We start from the raw sequence: 22,350 nt of genomic DNA on the forward strand, positions 1-22,350 counted from the left end.
ACACGTTATCACAGGACAACTAGGTCAAAGTACTCCTTCCTGTCTCACCAACCCCAGTGTGATCAGAGGAAATTGCGAATTTCTAAAGCCAGAAAAAAATTCAATCATTAAAATTTAACAATATCCATAACATAGTTCATATATTATGAAAGGCACTGATTTGAAATGCATTTCCAACACTATGTGTGTTCCTTGGTCTGCTCAAATTGCACACTTTTGTAAAAATAATTCATACTGTAACAGCCTTGCAGCAATGAAAGGTTTATAATACCCTGGCAGACAAGACTTCTCTATCATTCTCACTTGCACTGTACACCTCTCTTTTGCAATATTCAGTTCAGTGACGGAAGCACGGGCCAACATACCAAACCTCTACAGGATCTACAAAACGCTTGTTATGTCATTACATATAAAGAGAGAATGTTCAACCTGGGGTTTCTTGGAATTGAATCAGAAATATGCAAAATAGAAGACAACGAATCAGACCAGGGAAGAATGTGGTACGAGTAGGCTTGTGGACTGTTAGATTTCTGGGAAAACACTTGAAGTTAGATTCAAATGGATTTAGCCGGGAGAGAGCCCCGTATGGAAGGAGATTGTACCACAAAGCTGCATCCACCTGATATGATCTTCTGTAATTTCGGAATAGCAAGTAAATTCAAGTGAGATCGTAAGTTTTTTGCGGGTGTATCTTGCAATGAAGTGAGGGGCTAGACCTCTCGACCCATTAGGGCTCAGACAGAGGGTCTTAGACTGGATTTGTTATTTCAATATAGATGTGACGTGTGCCCACCTCGGTATGTGATGAAGTGAGGGGCCAGACCTCTCAACCCATGAGGGCTCAGACAGAGGGTCTTAGACTGGATTTGTTATTTCAATATAGATGTGACGTGTGCCCACCTCGGTATGTGATGAAGTGAGGGGCTAGACCTCTCAACCCATTAGGGCTCAGACCGAGGGTCTTAGACTGGATTTGTATTTCAATATAGGTGTGGCTGGCGCGTGCCCACCTCTGAAGATGATGTAGTAAACAAGCTGCGTCGCTGTGAATTACTTGTAGTCTATGAATGGTGTTATTGGGTATTCTTACATATACTCGGTTGGCATAATGCGATCTAGATAGGACTGAGGCCACCGGTATTGCTTTTATTGCCTTAAGTGGGATGAGTGGGGTTAGTTTCTGAAGCAATTTCAGCATAAATCTGTATTTAGATCCTACTGCTCCAGCCTGCTGGTTCTTGCTAAGATTGCTATTGATTATCACTCAGAGGCTTTTAGCTGTGGATTTAGGCTCCGGTTTCAATCTCATTTTTGTTGGTGAGTAAAGTTGTTTCCAAACGTTGGTCTTATTCTTTCAAATTACAATCTCAGTTTGGTCAATATTCAGTTTTAGCTGATTCAACCTCACCAAGTAATCATCAAATTGCATCATATTTTGAGACTGGAGTGGTGAGGCTGACATTCCATTGATAAGAATTATCTGAGAGCTGGTGTAGTTATAAAGCCTGGAACCTCTTGAAAATAGTTCTCTGACCAATAGTTTTTGCAGGTTACGGGAGCAGAGGTATTGCCCTATAATTCTTGGTTATATCCGGGACTTCTCCCTGTTTTGCCAGTATCGTGAGCTCTACAGAATTTTGAAATACACTTGGAACGAAAGCTTGAGCTGCTGAATTGATGAAAACGCTCTGCAGGGGATTGCTCAAGACCTCGCTTTTCGGCAGAGACACAGCAGCCTCAGCGTCCAGATACCATTAGGGGTGCACTTTACAAATGCTGATTGATTGATTGCTGAGGTCAGATATTCCATGACTGCAGGAGGGCAAGGTCATTGGTGACCCGGATTTGACCTTGATCATAAATTCATGAAGCCTGTTTATTTCTTCAAACAAGGATAAGGTGGTTGAGTTCTTTCTGACTTTACATCAGAAAATAAAGCCTTACATAAGAAAGTAAGAGATAAGGAGGAAAATAGGGAATGTAGGAAGCTGTACAAACTAGGATAAATGAAATGAAAGATAAGGCTTGGGAGAACATTAAAGAAGCTTCAACGAGTAAAAACTGCTCCCTATTTTGGCATGGCGTGAACGCACCTTTTTTCACTAACAAGCCCGATGCGCCTCTATTGAGGTAGCAATTGATGAAAAAACTTGGGTGGACTTCTTTTTAAATGTTTACTCCCTACTGAATGCCACAGAGAGGGAAACAGACTGCATGCTAGTGCTCAGTGGGGTAGGGGGGAGGGCAGGGGGCTGGGGACCACCAGGGTTTTCTGCCTATTGACTTTTATATCATGCTGGAAGATGTAACCATGGCCGCAAATGCAAGAAAGAGTGGCAAGGCCCCTGGCCTGGATGGGGTACCAATTAATGTATTTAGGTCAATTCCGCAGCTGTGGTCCCCAATATTAACACAGGTTTATGAGCATGCTGTGCAAAAGGATTTATAGATACATGGTGCAAATCGATCATTGTCCCACAATTTTAAGAAGGGGGAATCGGGAAAATCGCGCCTGCTACCGCCCGATATCCTTATTAGAGTCACTTATGAAAGTAGCAGGAAGGATTGTTTTAGATCGGTTGCAAACACGGGCAGAAGAAAATAATATTTTAAGTGATGTACACTATGGTTTTAGATCTGGTTTCAGAATCAACGATCAGGCTCTTAATCTTAGTATTTTAATTGGAAAGTACACTCAGGCTAAATCAGGGACATTTTATTTGGCATTCGTCGGCCTTACTGCCGCATTTGACTGCATTATACACAGCGAGCTGTAGGGCATTCTTAGTGATCTCAAGGTCAACCCAATACTAAACCAGTTTCTAAAACAGTTATACTCTGGTGCCACAGCTACAGTTTGTTATGGACTTAAGGGAGAGTGTACCGCACTGTTCAAAGTGGAGAGGGGAGCGAGGAAAGGAAGCGTTTTGGCACCACTCCTGTTCACTCTTTGTACCAACGCATTGGAACAGGAGTAGGTGTCAAACGCTAGGGACCCGTCATATGTAAATAAGCGTCCGATAGTCTCCCTTCTCTACACGGATGATGCGTTACTTATGGCACGTACCCAGATTGGTTTACATGGGGTCTTACTTTTTATACTAGTGTTATGGACAAACTGGGTTTGAAAATGAATGCAAAGAAAAGCTTTATAATGACTTGTGGGAGAGGGAAACAAAAGTGTAGAAGCTTTCAAGCTTCAGGGAGCAGGGTGGAACCTATTAACTATTTTACATATCTGGGTGTCCTATTTAACTGTACTGGGTCTTGGACTCAAGTAAACAAGACTAGGAGCCTTTTGTTTATGAAGTCTACTGCGGCCTGAATTCATTTTACGAAAAACTGGGCAAATGGCCGCCCGAAATTCTGCTGAAAATCTACCAGGCTAAATGCGTGAGCATAGCAACCTTTGGGGCGGTATATGGGGATTTCACGATTGTGCACCAATCCAACATGTCGAAAACGCTTTAAGATTTATATTGACAGTTCCCACCAGCACCAACTTTTTTAACTGCCACAGCGAGTCAGGTGTATCATACATCTCAGACTTAATGAAGGTACAACCTGTGCTGCTCTGGCATAGAATTTAGACCTCCACCAGCACAGGCCTAAATAAGGAAATCCTAACCGACGCAATGAAATGAGACCATGCCAGCAAGATTACTTGGCTAAAATACGTAAAAAACTTTATGCAGGATATTGAGCATCCAGAATACTTTTGCCTTCCTGAAGCAATGAATTCCATTCATCGGAAGGAATTCAAAAAAGCTTGTATGACTTTCCAGGAAGAGAACAGGTTAGCTCTGGAAATGAATAAACGTATGGTGGTTCAGCACCAACTAATTACTATAACGTATAACATCCAACCGTATCTATTGTGCTGTATAGGGGGATACCATAGGAACGTGATAACATGTTTTAGATTTGGGACCTTCCATCGTTTGAATAGTCACCCAAACATGAACAATTGGTCAAGGGAATAATGCCCGTGCCCCTGCGATAATATCTCTCCATAAACAACTATCCATGTAATCCTATTCTGTACATTTTACGTAAATGAACGACGTAGATGGATTATACCTCTATTAAAACAGGGGGGATGGAGACAATGCCATCCAGCTCTTTTGTATTTACAGATGTCGGATAACTATTATCGCATTGGAACGATGGTGGGTTTCCTAAAAAGCATACTGAGAGCAAGGAACATTTTAAATGTTAGGTGTCTGACAGAAAATATATGGGATGTATTATTTTTATGTTGACTAACTAGAAATAGCTACAGTAAATGAACTGTTTTATGAACTTGTACATATTTATGTTTACCATTGTATTTTCAGAAGTAAGATGAGATGTTTTTAATTGACTGCTTTTATGATTGTACATGCCTAAAATCGAATAAAGCTTGTTTTGATTTGATTTGACTTCAGAATTACTGCTGCTGTATTTGTTTATACTATCTTTGAAGAATTTTTTTGTTAAGTATTTAGATTGTCACAGAATGCCTCGATGGGAGTCAGGGAAGTTCTCATTTCATCTGGGGGCGACAAATCATTTAGGATATAAAAAAATAATTTTTATTATTTTCCTATTAAGAGGACTTTGCATGCGCGATTTTGCCTTTATATTCTGCAAGCTCAATTTTCAATGTGATTTTTCTCTCTTTATCATCCCTTTCCCACCAGTGTCGGAGCAATGCAGGTTTCGCCTTCTTGTACCAGGGTACTGGTCTGGTGCGGTTTATAACTAGCCTGTCTGAGCCACAGAGTGGATTATTTATCTTTGGAGAGAATGTTTTCAATTGATGGGAAGAGTGGCGGGGGTGGAATTGTGAGAGTGTTGATAACACTGTCTCTGTATTAATGTGTCCCCATGTGTGTATGGTTTTATTTGCTGCTTGTGGATCAAGTTAGAAAAATCTACTGGAATACAAACGCTGATCAAATACTGATTGGACCATATGCAAGGAGGGATGATTATATTGGATTGATTCAAATTATAAGCCCAGATCAGATCTAAGAGATTTTGTTTTATTGGGAGATGAGCATGTAATGTGTTGGTGTAAACTCAACATTATTCACTCAGCAAATTCATTATCTTTAGGGACCGAGTTGAAGTCATCAATTCCAAAATTGGGAAAGGGAGCAGATCTGCACCTTCAGTTTGAGTAATTTGTTTCAGAGATGTGCGGATCCACTGGTGAATAATTGCTGCTATCTCACCTCCTTTCTCTGAGATCGTTCTCTTTTGGTCATCTTCGGGTATGGCTTCTGGAGATCTGGAGTAGATTCCTCTGACAACCAGGTTTCAGTTAAGAACAGGATATCCGACTTAGGAGATTCTAATAATTTTAGTATTTCCACCTTATCTTTGCCTAGGGTGGGTGGGTTTAGTTAAGCCGCTTTTTACGACTTCTCAATCTGAGGATGTAGAAGAGTCTTATTGTTTGTTTGTCCGCAGTGAGGGCTGTTTAGTACCAGATTACTCTATATGTGTGGCTTGCATACACGCCATTTGCTTCTAAAGTTGAGACAAGCATGGGGGGATACTAAAATCTCTGTACCTGAAAGACAATAGATCTCATGCTGAATATGCAACATTTTGAGTATACTACCCGACTCCTGGTCCGAGCGGATGTGGCTAGGCATGCCTGGGAGCAGACAGGCTTGTCTTTGGCAAAATGCTTGCAACACACACACAAAATGTTTGCAACACACGCGCACACAAAAAAAATTGAACTTTAAAAACTCCATTCAACTGTATACTCACAGATGTGACACAAACTCCAACTCTTCTTGTACAGCCTCACCCCTCATTTATAAATGGATTAATGTAACACACCAGATATCTCTCAAACACGTCAAAAATCTTCAGTTCCACACAATGCTGCACAAAGACATACAATGACACAGGCATTCAGCTCTGCCGTGCACACACATTTCATGAAACACAATTCATACACAGATTGTACCCCAGGCACAAAGACGTACACATTAGAAAGAAGCAAATGATTTTGATCAGACTGATCAGTCGCTTTCAGACTCATATATTATTTATCCACCCAAGACGACCAGTCACACAAACAAGCATATACACACACAAATCACTTCCATACATTTAGTCCCGGAACATTAGGCTCATTTAAGCCATTCACAGCCATCACCTACTCCCAGAGATCTACATACAGGGCGGGCAGAAGGCGGGCACAGATCTGCACAATGACATGTAACACCCCAAATAATCATGGCTCACTCTTCACACAAAGGTCTTGCAGCCCCTGCAACAGAGCTGTGACATCCCAGAGTCTCTGAGGCAATGTGGAATGCTGCTGAGGGAGTTGGAAGGTGTCAGTATCTGAGGAGGAAGCAGATCTGTGGATGGAGCATTCTGTAAGGAAATAAACTCCTCCTTTCTCACCACCATGGACACGCGATACTTCATATATATTCATATATTAGCAACGCGCGAAAATATGGAAAAATGTACAGTGCTTCAATATAGCATTGTGAGAGTACTGAGGATCTGTGAATTTTATGTTAAGAAAGCCACCGAAGCGGGTGATAACACAAAGAAACTTTGTCACTTCTTCAAACACTCCACACATTGCATGTGCGCTGCACTTCACAGCACAAACACAACCTGTGGATTGTGTAAGGATTACTTTATGTATAGGATTTTGTACTGGAATGGTGTGTTCCCAGTATGAATCCTATGCTGGACAGCACACACACCTGTGTCCTATGGAGTAAAGGCTTTGCGTGGCACTAGGTAGACTGTGTACTTGTGCTGGGGCAGTGAGCAGCAGCGTGCAGTATTTCATAAATCTGGCCCAGCGCTGCTTTCTCCTCCTCGCACATCATCGTGCTCCAACTAATTGGTGCACTGTGTTGCACTAAAAAATAATAAATCTGCTCAGTAGTGTCCATGCCTGGTCTGCTCAGCCTTAACCCTCACATTCTCTAGTACATGCTTGGTCTGCCCAGCCTCAAACCTCACATTCTCTGGTACATGCGTGGTCTGCCCAGCCTCAACCCTCACATTCTCTTGTGCATGCTTGGTCTGCCCAGCCATAACCCTCACATTCTCCTGTGCATGCTTGGTCTGCCCAGCCTCAACCCTCACATTCTCTTGTGCATGCTTGGTCTGCCCAGTCTCAAACCTCACATTCTCCTGTGCATGCTTGGTCTGCCCAGCCTCAACCCTCACATTCTCTTGTGCATGCTTGGTCTGCCCAGCCTCAACCCTCACATTCTCCTGTGCATGCTTGGTCTGCCCAGTCTCAACCCTCACATTCTCTTGTGCATGCTTGGTCTGCCCAGCCTTAACCCTCACATTCTCTAGTGCATGCATGGTCTGCCCAGCCTCAACCCTCACATTCTCTTGTGCATGCTTGGTGTGCCCAGCCCTAACCCTCACATTCTCTTTTGCATGCTTGGTCTGCCCAGCTTCAACCCTCATATTCTCTTGTGCATGCTTGGTCTGCCCTGCCTTAAACCTCACATTCTCTTGTGCATGCTTGGTGTGCCCAGCCCTAACCCTCACATTCTCTTTTGCATGCTTGGTCTGCCCAGCTTCAACCCTCATATTCTCTTGTGCATGCTTGGTCTGCCCAGCCTTAAACCTCACATTCTCTTGTGCATGCTTGGTGTGCCCAGCCCTAACCCTCACATTCTCTTTTGCATGCTTGGTCTGCCCAGCCTCAACCCTCACATTCTCTTGTGCATGCTTGGTCTGCCCAGTCTCAACCCTCACATTCTCTAGTGCATGCTTGGTCTGCCCAGCCTCAAACCTCACATTCTCTTGTGCATGCTTGGTCTGCCCAGCCTCAACCCTCACATTCTCTAGTGCATGCTTGGTGTGCCCAGCCCTAACCCTCACATTCCCTTGTGCATGGCTGGTCTGCCCAGACTTAACCCTCCCATTCTCTTGTGCATGCTTGGTCTGCCCAGCCTTAACCGTCACATTCTCTTGTGCATGGTTGATCTGCCCAGCCTCAACCCCCACATTCTCCTGTGCATGCTTGGTCTGCCCAGCCTTAACCCTCACATTTTCTTGTGCATGCTTGGTCTGCCCAGCCTTAAACCTCACATTCTCTTGTGCATGCTTGGTGTGCCCAGCCCTAACCCTCACATTCTCTTTTGCATGCTTGGTCTGCCCAGCTTCAACCCTCATATTCTCTTGTGCATGCTTGGTCTGCCCAGCCTTAAACCTCACATTCTCTTGTGCATGCTTGGTGTGCCCAGCCCTAACCCTCACATTCTCTTTTGCATGCTTGGTCTGCCCAGCCTCAACCCTCACATTCTCTTGTGCATGCTTGGTCTGCCCAGTCTCAACCCTCACATTCTCTAGTGCATGCTTGGTCTGCCCAGCCTCAAACCTCACATTCTCTTGTGCATGCTTGGTCTGCCCAGCCTCAATCCTCACATTCTCTAGTGCATGCTTGGTGTGCCCAGCCCTAACCCTCACATTCCCTTGTGCATGGCTGGTCTGCCCAGACTTAACCCTCCCATTCTCTTGTGCATGCTTGGTCTGCCCAGCCTTAACCGTCACATTCTCTTGTGCATGGTTGATCTGCCCAGCCTCAACCCCCACATTCTCCTGTGCATGCTTGGTCTGCCCAGCCTTAACCCTCACATTTTCTTGTGCATGCTTGGTCTGCCCAGCCTTAAACCTCACATTCTCTTTTGCATGTTTCATCTGCCTAGTCTTAACCCTCACATTCTCCAGCAGCTAGTGACAATTGCAGTGAAATGAGTGTGTTTTATCACTCTCTCCGTACTTCACCTCACCGTCCCGCTTAACATATCTATACTCCTCTGTGTACCTCCACCCTCTCTTTTATCTCTGAAATCTTTAGCTCAGCTTCATCTACCTCACCTCTCATCCAATATGTCACTCTTTTCACCCTTTGTATACCTCTCTCTCAAGCCCTTGCCTCTCTCTCTCTTTAGTCTCTGTACCTACATCTACATCACTCTTAACCCTGCTCTCTTACTCAACTCCCTCTACCTCATCCCTATTTCTGTACCACACTTATTTTGTTTCTCTATTACATCCCTGTTTCTCTCCTCCTTCCATTTCACTTCTCACTCAAACTCATCTCCAGCTTTACCTCACTTCCATCCTCTCTCCATGTCCTACTACATTACCTCCCTCGCCTTCTCTCTCATCCCTTTCCATGCCTCACCATTCTCCTCTGCTCTTTAGCTCATTTCTCTGTGCCTCACCTCTCTCTGCCCCACCAACCCCTCACTCACTAAATATATTTAGATTTAACTGATTATTAATTTACTACCTAACCTCTCCACCTCTCTTTCTCACCCTCTACCTCTGTTCCATTTCCTTCACATCTCGAAATATCTTACTACTTGCTGGCTACCTCAATTGATCTACCTCAATCATTAACTATTCTCTCTTTCTCTCTCCATCACTCGCTCTTTCACTCAAACACACATCATTCTCTGGACTTCCTTCTCCATTTCACCTCACCCCCTCCATCTCAACTATCTCTCTCAAACTTTATCTGTCCGGATCGCTCTACCTAACTGTCTCTTCCTCTTTAATTTCCCACAACTCGATATCTCTAGTTTAACATCATCTATCTTTCTCCAGTTCATATGTTTTCAAATTCCTTGTTTCACTCTACAGCGGATTCCTCTTTCTACACTTCACCCCTCTCTACCTGAAAAAAGTTGTGCTCTATCCCTTCTCATTTTGCACTCTCTATTGTGCATCGTCAACTTCTAGCTGCTTGTACCTCTCTCTAATTCACCTTTTATCTACATTGCCTCTCTCTTCACCCCCCTGGAAAACTGTCCTCTTCTGCCTCTCTACATTACCTTCTCCCTAAACTCTACCTATTTCTCTACCTCTCTTTCACATCTTCCTCTATCTACCACTCTTCATCTTTCCATCCGACTACCTCACATTTTTCTATATTCTTTTCCTCTCTCCACCTCACATATCTTTCTACATAATTTCCGTCTCTCGCTTCCACCTCTACTTCATGTCTTTCGCTCTACTGTTCTCTTTAAGTCTCTGTACATCTCCTGTGTCCTGGCCAGTCCCATTATCTTATTCAGCAGGGTCACAGGTAACTGTCTAGCTGGAGAGGTTTACACATATATAGAAGTGATGATGGACAAGCCCGAGGAAGAGAAATAAAGGGAAAGTTATTAGATGGGACTGTGAAAATCCTCAAATTTTCCGTTGCTGTAGCAGGAATGCCAATGGTGAAAGGGGCTATATTTACAGTAACACATTTTCTGCAACTGAAGATTCAATTACAAGTGCTATATGCATATGTCTTTTTATTGTAATATTATGCACTAGTCCACTAAACGTAGCAGGTTTCCCTGCAATGGGAATAACAAGCTGGCTGGATATCCACTTAAACTGTTTTTGCAAGTAAAAGATCTAGACCCAAACTCAAAAATAAATATCTTTATCAATGTTTGTGCAAGCTTCTTTTGATAGTACTTGGCTGGTGGACTATAGCCAGCTTGGGCTGTTCAATGCTTTTGCCGGCCCCGGGTTCTGAAGGTTTAACATGATTCAATCTTTTTTTGGCATCATAGGGACTTCAATTGAACCTAAAAGTGGTAATAAATTCAAATGTATTCCAAATAGGGAGCCCCAAATATGTGTTGCCTGGGGTTCTACGAACCCTCAATATCTCAATGAACTGTAAGATATAGTTTCATATGCTAGTTTGAACAAGCATCGCCAACTGAATGCAAAACAACTGCCTCAAACTCAACACAGAAAAAACAGAAGAACTGATCTTTGGGAACACCGACTCTTGGTGGTTTGCTGAACTAGGACCCTCACCCACTCCTACAGCCCATGCCCGGAACCTCTACATCCTCCTGGATAAACTCTGCAAAAAAAACACATCAACGCAGTCTCCTCCGCCTCCCTGTCCCTCACCTCCCTCCCACTCCTTCCTCTTCTGCTCCAGCCCCTCCTCCCTCCCCTGCTCTGGGCTCTCCTCCCACCTCTGCCCTGGCCCCCTCCTCCTTCCCCCCCTCCTTTGCCCCTCCTCCCAATCCTCCCCCTCCTCTGCCTTCTTCCTCCCCTCATCTACCCCCCTACCCCCCTTTTCCCCCCTCATCTGCCCCCCTCCTCTGTTCCCCCTCCCTCGGGCCCTCCTCTCCTCACCTTCCTCTGCCCCTCCCCCATCTGCCCCCTCCTCCTCCTCCCGCTGCCCCCTCCTCCCTCCACATCTGCCCCTCCCCTCTCTACCCCCTCTCTGCCACCTCCTCCCCATCTCTGTTCCCCCTCCCCCTCTGGCCCCCTCCTCCCTCCCCCCTCCTTGTCCCCTCCTCTCTCTCCTCCTCTGCCCCTCCCCCCTCTGGCCCCCCTCTGCCCCCTCCTCCTCCCTCTGCCCCCCTCCTTCCCCCTCTACCCTCCTCCTCCCTCCACCTCTGCCCCTCCCCCCTCTGCCCCCCTTCTTCCCCCTATTGGTGCCCCTCCTCCCCCCTCTACTCCCCTCCTCCCTGCACCTCTGCCAATCCCCCCTCTGCCCCCACCTCATTTCCCCCTCCCCCTCTATCCCAACTCCCCTTCCTCGCCCCCTCCTCTCTCTCCTCCTCCTCTGCCCCTCCCCTCTCTGCCCCCTCCTCCTCCATCTGCCCCCTCCTCCTTCCTCTGACTGCCCTCCTCCCTCCACCTCTGCCCCTCCCACCTCTGCCCCCCTCCTCTGTTCCCCCCTCCCTCGGGCCCTCCTCTTCTCACCTTCCTCTGCTGTAAGAAACTGAGCAGTTTCACTTCCAGATCAGAACGTGCTGCTTGTCCCTGGCCTGTGAGTGTAGTAATCACTCCAAGCTTGTTGAGATGTTTCAAGAGAATTTATTGTAGAACAAGAGTTCATCAGTAATACAGCCCCACCAGGAGCAGCCAGCAAGGCGCTCAGCCCTTCTCCAACTGTGGTTTTCATACAACAACATTCCATGTTACATCATCCTGACATGGTTCAGCTGATAGAGAGATGGATGATACAAACTACAACATCGCTAAAATATAATCCATGTGACATCATCCTTACAGGGTTCCGCTGGTGGAGAGATGGATGATACAACCTACAACATAACTAAAATATAATCCATGTTACATCATCCTTACAGGGTTCCACTGGTGGAGAGATGGATGATACAAACTACAACATAACTAAGATATAATCCATGTTACATCATCCTTACAGGGTTCCACTGGTAGATAGATGGATGATACAAACTACAACATAGCTAAAATATAATCCATGTGACATCATCCTTACAGGGTTCCGCTGGTGGAGAGATGGATGATACAAACTACAACATAACTAAAATATAATCCATGTAAAATCATCCTCACAGGCTTCCACTGGTGGAGAGATGGATGATACAAACTACAACATAACTAAAATATAATCCATGTAACATCATCCTCACAGGCTTCCACTGGTGGAGAGATGGATGATACAAACTACAACATAACTAAAATATAATCCATGTTACATCATCCTCACAGGGTTTCACTGGTGGAGAGATGGATGATACAAACTACAACACAGCTAAAATATAATCCATGTAACATCATCCTCACAGGCTTCCACTGGTGGAGAGATGGATGATACAAACTACAACATAACTAAAATATAATCCATGTTACATCATCCTTACAGGGTTCCACTGGTGGAGAGATGGATGATACAAACTACAACATAACTAAGATATAATCCATGTTACATCATCCTTACAGGCTTCCACTGGTGGAGAGATGGATGATACAAACTACAACATAACTAAAATATAATCCATGTTACATCATCCTTACAGGGTTCCACTGGTGGAGAGATGGATGATACAACCTACAACATAGCTAAAATATAATCCATGTAACATCATCCTCACAGGCTTCCACTGGTGGAGAGATGGATGATACAAACTACAACATAGCTAAAATGGAATCCATGTTACATCATCCTTACAGGGTTCCACTGGTGGAGAGATGGATGATACAAACTACAACATAACTAAGATATAATCCATGTAACATCATCCTCACAGGCTTCCACTGGTGGAGAGATGGATGATACAAACTACAACATAACTAAAATATAATCCATGTTACATCATCCGTACAGGGTTCCACTGGTGGAGAGATGGATGATACAACCTACAACATAACTAAGATATAATCCATGTTACATCATCCTCATCGGGTTTCACTGGTGGAGAGATGGATGATACAACCTACAACATAGCTAAGATATAATGCAAGTTCATCATCCTCACAGGGTTCCGCTGGTGGAGAGATGGATGATACAACCTACAACATAACTAAGATATAATCCATGTTACATCATCCTTACAGGGTTCCGCTGGTGGAGAGATGGATGATACAAACTACAACATAGCTAAAATATAAACCATGTGACATCATCCTTACAGGGTTCCGCTGGTGGAGAGATGGATGATACAAACTACAACATAGCTAAAATATAATCTATGTGACATCATCCTTACAGGGTTCCACTGGTGGAGAGATGGACGATACAAACTACAACATAGCTAAAGTATAATCCATGTGACATCATCCTAACATGAGTCCTCTGGTGGAGAGATGGATGATACAATCTACAAGGATGTATGACGGTACAACGCGAGCTTTTACAACGCGTACCGTTACGACGCAGGTTTTACAACGCAAGTCGTTACAACGACTTGCGTTGGGGGGCGCTAGATAGTGAATAGTTTAATTTACTATTCCAATTCCAGTCCCCGTGGATAGTAGGGAAGGAGTTGGATAGTAAATTAAACTATTCCTCATCCTGGAGCACCCCCCAGTGCAAGACGTTGTAACGACTTGCGTTGTAAAAGCTGCGTGGTAACAGTACCTCGTTGTAAAAGATTTGTGGTAAAGGATGTTCCCCAATCTACAACATAGCTAAAATGTAATCCATGTGACATCATCCTTACAGGGTTCCACTGGTGGAGGGATGGACGATACAAACTACAACATAGCTATGATATAATCCATGTTCATCATCCTTACAGGGTTCGGCTGGTGGAGAGATGGATGATACAACCTACAACATTGCTAAGATATAACAGAGAGTAATAAAGACAGAGTCATGAAGAATTTCACTTCCGGGTCAGCGGCGGCAGCGACAGATGAGCTCCCCTCAGGTCTGTGGGTGTGATAGTGTGGGGTCATTTGTGGCAGAGTCAGCACCAGCAGCGAAGGCTGAGCACCTCTCTTCAAGTCAGTGTGATCGTGTCCAGGTCAGCGGGGGCAGAGTCAGCACCAGCAGTGAGTCCTGTCCAGCCCCAGCTTCCTGCAGGGGGAGGGGCCCCTGAGGGTCTATGCCTCCTGCAGGGGAGGTGGGCCCTGAGGGTCTGTGCCTCCTGCAGGGGGAGGGGCCCCTGAGGGTCTGTGCCTCCTGCAGGGGGGAGAGGGGCCCCTGAGGGTCTGTGCCTCCTGCAGGGGGGAGGAGCCTCTGAGGGTCTGTGCCTCCAGCAGGGGGAGGGGCCCCTGAGGGTCTGTGCCTCCTGCAGGGGGAGAGGGGCCCGAGGGTCTGTGCCTCCTGCAGGGGGAGGGGCCCCTGCGGGTCTGTGCCTCCTGCAGGTGGAGGTGCCCCTGGGGGTCTGTGCTCCCTACAGGGGGGAGGATCGTCTGAGGGTCTGTGCCTCCTGCAGGGGGAAGGGGCCCCTATGGGTCTGTGTCTCCTGCAGGGGGAGGGGCCCCTGAGGGTCTGTGCCTCCTGCAGGGGGAGGGGCCCCTGAGGGTCTGTGCCTCCTGCAGGGGCAGGGCCCCTGAGGGTCTGTGCCTCTTGCAGGGGGGAGAAGGCCCCTGAGGGTCTGTGCCTCCTGAAGGGTGAGGGGCCCCTGAGGGTCTGTGCCTCTTGCAGGGGGAGAGGGGCCCCGGAGGGTCTGTCCCTCCGTCGGTGCCTCCTGCTGGGGGAGGGGCCCCTGGGGGTCTGTGCCTCCTGCAGGGGAAGGGGCCCCTGAGGGTGGGTCTGTGCCTCCTGTAGGGTGGAGGGGCCCCTGAGGGTCTGTGCCTCCTGCAGGGGGAGGGGCCCCTGAGGGTCTGTGCCTCCTGCAGGGGCAGGGCCCCTGAGGGTCTGTGCCTCTTGCAGGGGGGAGAAGGCCCCTGAGGGTCTGTGCCTCCTGAAGGGTGAGGGGCCCCTGAGGGTCTGTGCCTCTTGCAGGGGGAGAGGGGCCCCGGAGGGTCTGTCCCTCCGTCGGTGCCTCCTGCTGGGGGAGGGGCCCCTGGGGGTCTGTGCCTCCTGCAGGGGAAGGGGCCCCTGAGGGTGGGTCTGTGCCTCCTGTAGGGTGGAGGGGCCCCTGAGGGTCTGTGCCTCCTGCAGGGGGGAGAAGGGCCCCTGAGGGTCTGTGCCTCCTGCAGGGGGAGGGGGCCCTGAGGATCTGTGCCTCCTGCAGGATGGAAAGGGGCCCCTGAGGGTCTGTGCCTCCTGCATGGGGGAGGGGCCCCTGAGGGTCTGTGCTTCCTGCAGGGGGAGAGGGGCCCTTTTAGGGTCTGTTACTCCTGCAAGGGGCGGGACCCCAGAGGGTCTGTGCCTCCTGCAGCGGAGAGGGGCCCCTGACGGTCTCTGCCTCCTGCAGGGGGAGGGGCCCTGAAAGTCTGTGCCTCCTGTAGGGGAAGGGGCCACAAAGGGTCCTTGCACTTATCCTCATTTTCAGACCCTCACAGACCTCAGACCCCAGGGGGGGAGAGGGTCTGTAAATGTCTGCTCAGGGAGGAGACTGTCAGTCCCTCCTGCTGAGTTTAAAGAAAAGACTGATTAATCATTGAGCAAATCTATGAGTGCTGACCCCTGACCTCATGTCTTTGACCCCACTCTCTGTTGAACTGTGCTTAAAATGGCCGCTGAGACTCCATTTTGTGTTGCCATGCTCTCGGCAACCTGGTGAAGGATTGATTTCTGTGTCCCTGTTAGAGACTTCGCCACATCCTGTGCACTGTCAGTAGTTCAGCCTCCCACGACCAACGGCTGTGCTCCGTGACCACGACATCTAGGCGCGGAAGCCAGAGGCTGTGTACATTGTGCAATCAGAGACAGATGCTCCCTGGCCACGATTACGCCACCCGAGACGGATAAGGAACTTGTATTCTGATTGGATATGTAAAGGGTGTGGCTAGTGCTATAATTGTGTGTGCACTGCAGAGTGAAGCAGCAGTCTCCGTAGAATTGTCTTTGTACCATTCTCCGACCCTGTCCTTAGCTCGAGCTAATAAAGTAACTTACTTTCCTCCACAGCTAAATTGTCCTGGTCTCTTTGGTAATGTATGAGTAAGGAAGGTGAACCCGTAGATTCTAGGTGTCCCCTGCACCACTGGCTTTGACCCTCCAGTGGGGAGGGGTCTCCAAAAGCCGGTATCTCCACAACTTGCCTCTCTTTCACTTCACTGACTCAAAAGCATATGTATCTTTTTAATAAATGTGTAAACATATCTCCATATACAAGAAAAAGAACAAGAGAAACTAAAGAGTGGCAGTTCCATTTATAAATGTAAATATAAGGAGTGACAGCCAAAGTTGTAAGAAAGATATCCAATTTTCCATCACAATTAATACATCTGTCAGTTTCCCAAGTCAGCCTGCAGTATCAGGTTGGTAGTTTTCTTCTTTAGGGACAGGTGTGGTGCAGCGGCCTCCGGTGCACAGGGCTCACTGCTCGAGCCCCAGCATTGGCCGCAGCTCAGCATCATGTGACTCTGGGCAACCAGACGGCCCAGCACCTGGATACCCTTAGGGGTGATCAGTCACACTTTACAAATCTGCAATTTAGGGACATGCTTGAGTAAAAGGAGGAATTTGCTGAATCTTTTCATGCTTAGGTGCATTTATTTAATCTTGGGGGAAACAGCTTCTGTATTTAATGTTACTGGTGTTTCTTTTTCCTAGGCTGTTGTACTTTATAGGGCGTGGGTGATGATGGCTTTTTCCACTTATCTTCTAGGGATCAGTATTTTCTGTATTTACACTAGGTGAAAGATATTCTTTGTTGATACTGTTTTTCACTTTCGTTTTGAATTTAGGTGCAAGAGTTTTCATGATGTTCCACCAGGGAGGAGGCATTTTCAAGTATTGGCCGTGCCAAGTGCCACGCATCAGGGGTTAGTGTAACACATTGTAGTGCATCGCACCACATTCCTGCACTAAAGTACATTTATCACACCTTTTTAGTATTTCTTGAGGCGTTTTGCTTTCATGGAGGCTTGAGTGCAGCCACCCTGTATTTGTTTAATCTTATTGCAATCTTGGCTGCACCAAGAGAGGTGACTGGGTTGTCATGGAAACGTCTTCTGGGCTCAGCTTATTACAATATATGGGCTTTGTTTCTCGCGCACACGTCCGGAAACAGTAATGAAAGCGTCTCTGATCCTGAGCACATGCTCTGTTCCTACGACCAGTCCAGGGATGGACCGGCCTATAGGACACTGTGGCTGTGCCAGGACTGGTCCCACAGGACAGTATGAGAGCCATTGTGTTAGCCACTTGTGGGCCTGTTTCATGGACTGGTGGGAAATTTATGTACTCTAGACTTTCCTGATATTATCACATGGACTGCAATTTGTATAGCAACCAGAAGTCTGGTCACCAGCGCATTACCTGTATCCATTGGGTGTTTCAGCACCCCCTGCATGCCTTAATGTCTGTGCACCCCTCCAATTTACAGACAGTGAAGAAGACCTACATTGGTCAAATCCAGAGGCTAACATTTCAGCCAACCAGGGCCTGGACACCGCTGGTGCTCCAGATTAAATCCCCCACCCTAAAACACTCCCTAAGGGTTCGTAACAGTCAAACTAAATCAGACACACCAGGGAAGCACAATATTAATCGGCCAGGACACTCTTCTCTCATAGACTTTATCCTGATATGTATCAGCATGTGGCACCAGGTGGTGGACGTGGCTGTTCTAACCCAACACAACAGCGACCACAATGCTCTAATCTTGGAGTTGGAACTGCCATTTAACGAGGAAGTCTCTGGTCTAAACATACTGGAAGATGACAGAGTAACCTAGACCAATAATAGAAGAAGAGTCCGGTGGTCAACCATACAGCAATCCCGTGTTAGGATGGCATCCCTATACGACTTAGTGATTCTGTATCTAGTGGCAGGGGAACAGTCCATTTTCAGTGATGGTACATTCATCTCTTTCACTCGAGTTGCAGAGACCCATGAGGTGTTGATTTCCACTCTGGCTGATATATTGTTTCCTTCCGTCATACCCAAGTGCATGTAAAAAGACCAAACACCCCTGGTTTAAGGAAATGTTGTCAGATGGCCAAGTGAGCATTGATAAAGGCAATCAAAACCAGAGATAGACCCCTAATCAGAGAAAAGAGGCCGCTGTACAGAGCTAGCATAACTGAAGCAGAAAAACTGTGGGAGCTGGACAAGTGGGATACTTTGAAACAGGCCCTATCCACCCATGACATGAAGGCTTTCAGGTGTATAGTAAATACAGGTAGCAGGTACAGGGAAGCAGGCCATCGAACCAAACATTACTGCCAATGTCTGGAAACAACATATTGAGACCCTGTATCTTAGGTTGGAGGATGAGGGCACTAGTAAAGTTAAAGATTTTTTTCCACCAAAGGACATCTATTCCGAGGCCCCTTCAATAACGCTTACAGAAGTTATCAATGCCTTAAACAAAATTGCCTCTTCCAAACTGTTTTATTTTGGCAGTGATCGGTGTTAGCATTTAGCTGAAACCATCTTGTTTTTGACAGCCATCTTGCCTGCCATGTGCTCACCATGTGCTCTGTACTTCCTTGCTGTCGTTTACTCTTGTACTCTGCTTACAGACAGACTATATTTAGGCTCTGCTACTCTGCACACGCACAGAAGAAACTGTAACTGTTCATACACCTGTTCTAGTCTGTAAGTGGCAGGGTATTCTTCTTGGAGTCAGCAAACTGCTAGCTCCTCCCTACTGTTGACTGTGCATTTCTGTATGACCTTTTTGTAAACCTTCTCTTCTGTACTTGTACCGCCTTCTTCTGAGCCCCTGTGTGGGTATAAAAGGACCATGTTCCTTCTGTTCAGTGTGTTACTTCATACACTACCGAAGGGTGTTGTGTGAATGTAGTTCCACCTCATGAGGTTAATGAAAAGCTTTGCTTTATATTACAGTCTCCGTGCCAACTTCTATTCTTTTGGTATGAGGACTTGTGTAGAGAAGGGCGAACCCCTAGCACTGGTAGGCCTAGCTGAGGATCACATGGCAGACAAGACGGCTGCCAAAAACAAGATGGCTTCAGCTAAATGCTAACACAGATCGCTGCCAAATTACAACAGACAACCCTTTTAGCATTAGCTGAAAACATTCCTTCATTTAGGAAAGTCCGAATTCACATCTTGTACGTTTATTAGCATAATTTCAGTAATTTCTTTATTCAGCATGTGTTGGGCTTTTATTTCTAAAACATTTCGCTTAGTTGGTGTACAGGCAGTGAAACAGATGGAGCAAAGGATTGGACCACATTGTATAAATATACAGCATGTAAATAGGATTACAAGTATCACACCTAGGATGGTCAATAGCTTCCAGCCCCAAGTGACATTGAGGGGTCGATCAGGATGGCGGACGGAAGAGCCACCGCGGCCCGTGAGTAGGTGGAAAAAGCCTTTTCCGTGTCCGCCTGCCGCGGATACTCCGTCCGCCATATCAGGATAGGAAAACTTGTCAAATTTCCGTCCGCGACGGAAAAGCACGCTCCGCCGGCCAACTACACACGACCACGCGGCGGACGTAACAGATCCGGACGCACCGCCGTACGTACTGACGACGAAGACCGTCCCCCCAATCAAGATGGCGGAAAACACACATAAAACCGCAGCGGAAAAACAACCTGTCTGAACACGTCGGAATCCCCACAGCGAACACAGGTGACATAGCCGAGATACCCACCGCAAGCTGACCACCACCATGGACCCTGCGCTACACGCCTTCCCGATGCTCTTCGCGATCCACCACGTCCTAGTCATGGCCTACTATGGACGACGCAGGTAAGGCACAAACCATTGGCTGTCTGGAGGTGAATACCAGCAAGGGACGTGACGTAGGGAGGGGGAGTGTCATGTCACCGTAACCACTGATGAGAAGCAAATACGAATACACAATTGTAGTACGCAAGCAGGAATGACAACGAAAAACCACGAGATTTCATAGACCACCTTTATTTCACAAAATAGGGGTTCAATCACAGTGTATGCGTGAGCATGGGCAAAGTGGGCACCAGAGCAGGTACATCATAGCAGGTAACGGGAGGCCAGTATGCAGTATCAGAGCATCAACAGGGCACAGTGCAGTACACAGCAGGTACATCATAGCAGGTAACGAGAGGGCAGTATGCAGTATCAGAGCATCAACAGGGCACAGTGCAGTACACAGCAGGTACATCATAGCAGGTAACGGGAGGCCAGTATGCAGTATCAGAGCATCAACAGGGCACAGTGCAGTACACAGCAGGTACATCATAGCAGGTAACGAGAGGGCAGTATGCAGTATCAGAGCATCAACAGGGCATTGCAAAGAACAGGTCCATCAGAGGCAGCACATGAGAGGGGCCAAGTGCATGAACAGTCCATTGCACAGAACAGGTCCATCAGAGGCAGCACATGAGAGGGGCACAGAGAATCAACAGTCCATTGCACAGAACAGGTCCATCAGAGGCAGCACATGAGAGGGGCCAAGTGCATGAACAGTCCATTGCACAGAACAGGTCCATCAGAGGCAGCACATGAGAGGGGCACAGAGAATCAACAGTCCATTGCACAGAACAGGTCCATCAGAGGCAGCACATGAGAGGGGCCAAGTGCATGAACAGTCCATTGCACAGAACAGGTCCATCAGAGGCAGCACATGAGAGGGGCACAGAGAATCAACAGTCCATTGCACAGAACAGGTCCATCAGAGGCAGCACATGAGAGGGGCCAAGTGCATGAACAGTCCATTGCACAGAACAGGTCCATCAGAGGCAGCACATGAGAGGGGCACAGAGAATCAACAGTCCATTGCACAGAACAGGTCCATCAGAGGCAGCACATGAGAGGGGCCAAGTGCATGAACAGTCCATTGCACAGAACAGGTCCATCAGAGGCAGCACATGAGAGGGGCACAGAGAATCAACAGTCCATACACAGAACAGGTCCATCAGAGGCAGCACATGAGAGGGGCCAAGTGCATGAACAGTCCATTGCACAGAACAGGTCCATCAGAGGCAGCACATGAGAGGGGCACAGAGAATCAACAGTCCATTGCACAGAACAGGTCCATCAGAGGCAGCACATGAGAGGGGCACAGAGAATCAACAGTCCATTGCACAGAACAGGTCCATCAGAGGCAGCACATGAGAGGGGCAGTATGCAGTATCAGAGCATCAACAGGGCACAGTGCAGTACACAGCAGGTACATCATAGCAGGTAACGAGAGGGCAGTATGCAGTATCAGAGCATCAACAGGGCACAGTGCAGTACACAGCAGGTACATCATAGCAGGTAACGAGAGGGCAGTATGCAGTATCAGAGCATCAACAGGGCACAGTGCAGTACACAGCAGGTACATCATAGCAGGTAACGGGAGGGCAGTATGCAGTATCAGAGCATCAACAGGGCACAGTGCAGTACACAGCAGGTACATCATAGCAGGTAACGAGAGGGCAGTATGCAGTATCAGAGCATCAACAGGGCACAGTGCAGTACACAGCAGGTACATCATAGCAGGTAACGAGAGGGCAGTATGCAGTATCAGAGCATCAACAGGGCACAGTGCAGTACACAGCAGGTACATCAGAGGCTGCACAACTACGTGTCCCTACCAACCCGTCACAGGAACCACAAGAGTGCCACGCAGTTCCCAATGGACACACCATGTGAAGTAACATTTCAGTGAAGTGTACAGCACCTCACATCACAGACTCAGGGGGACTGCGTGAACCACCTGCCTCGGACACACTGGCAGCACCAGCAACAGGAGTGTGAGACACAGTCACAGCCCGAGTCACACACACATGGGCCACGGACCCAGACACACTGGCAGCACCAGCAACAGGAGTGTGAGACACAGCCACAGCCCGAGTCACACACACATGGGCCACGGACCCAGACACACTGGCAGCACCAGCAACAGGAGTGTGAGACACAGACACAGATGTAGTCACTGACACGTGAGCCACTGACCCAGACACACTGGCAGCACCAGAAACAGGAGTGTGCAACACAGCCACAGATCTCCTAACTGACACGTGAGCCATAGACCCAGATACACTGCCAGGACGTGCAACAGGAGAGGGCACAACTGACACTGTGCCACCATCTGATACATGAGA

At 47.4% G+C, this 22,350-nt stretch overlaps 1 protein-coding gene across 1 annotated transcript in view; it reads right to left on the reverse strand.

Moving 5' to 3' along the window:
- Positions 1 to 19: 19 nt before the first annotated feature.
- Positions 20 to 22,350, reverse strand: part of LOC147736762 (uncharacterized) — a 172,060-nt gene continuing 149,729 nt past the window's right edge. Inside the window, 2 exon segments of the mRNA XM_086952691.1 lie at positions 20 to 82; positions 8,380 to 8,727. Coding sequence (XP_086808817.1) covers positions 20 to 82; positions 8,380 to 8,727 — 411 coding nt within the window.

Source organism: Lissotriton vulgaris, chromosome 1_2 (genome assembly GCF_964263255.1).
Source record: "Lissotriton vulgaris chromosome 1_2, aLisVul1.2, whole genome shotgun sequence".
NCBI classification, from domain to species: domain Eukaryota; kingdom Metazoa; phylum Chordata; class Amphibia; order Caudata; family Salamandridae; genus Lissotriton; species Lissotriton vulgaris.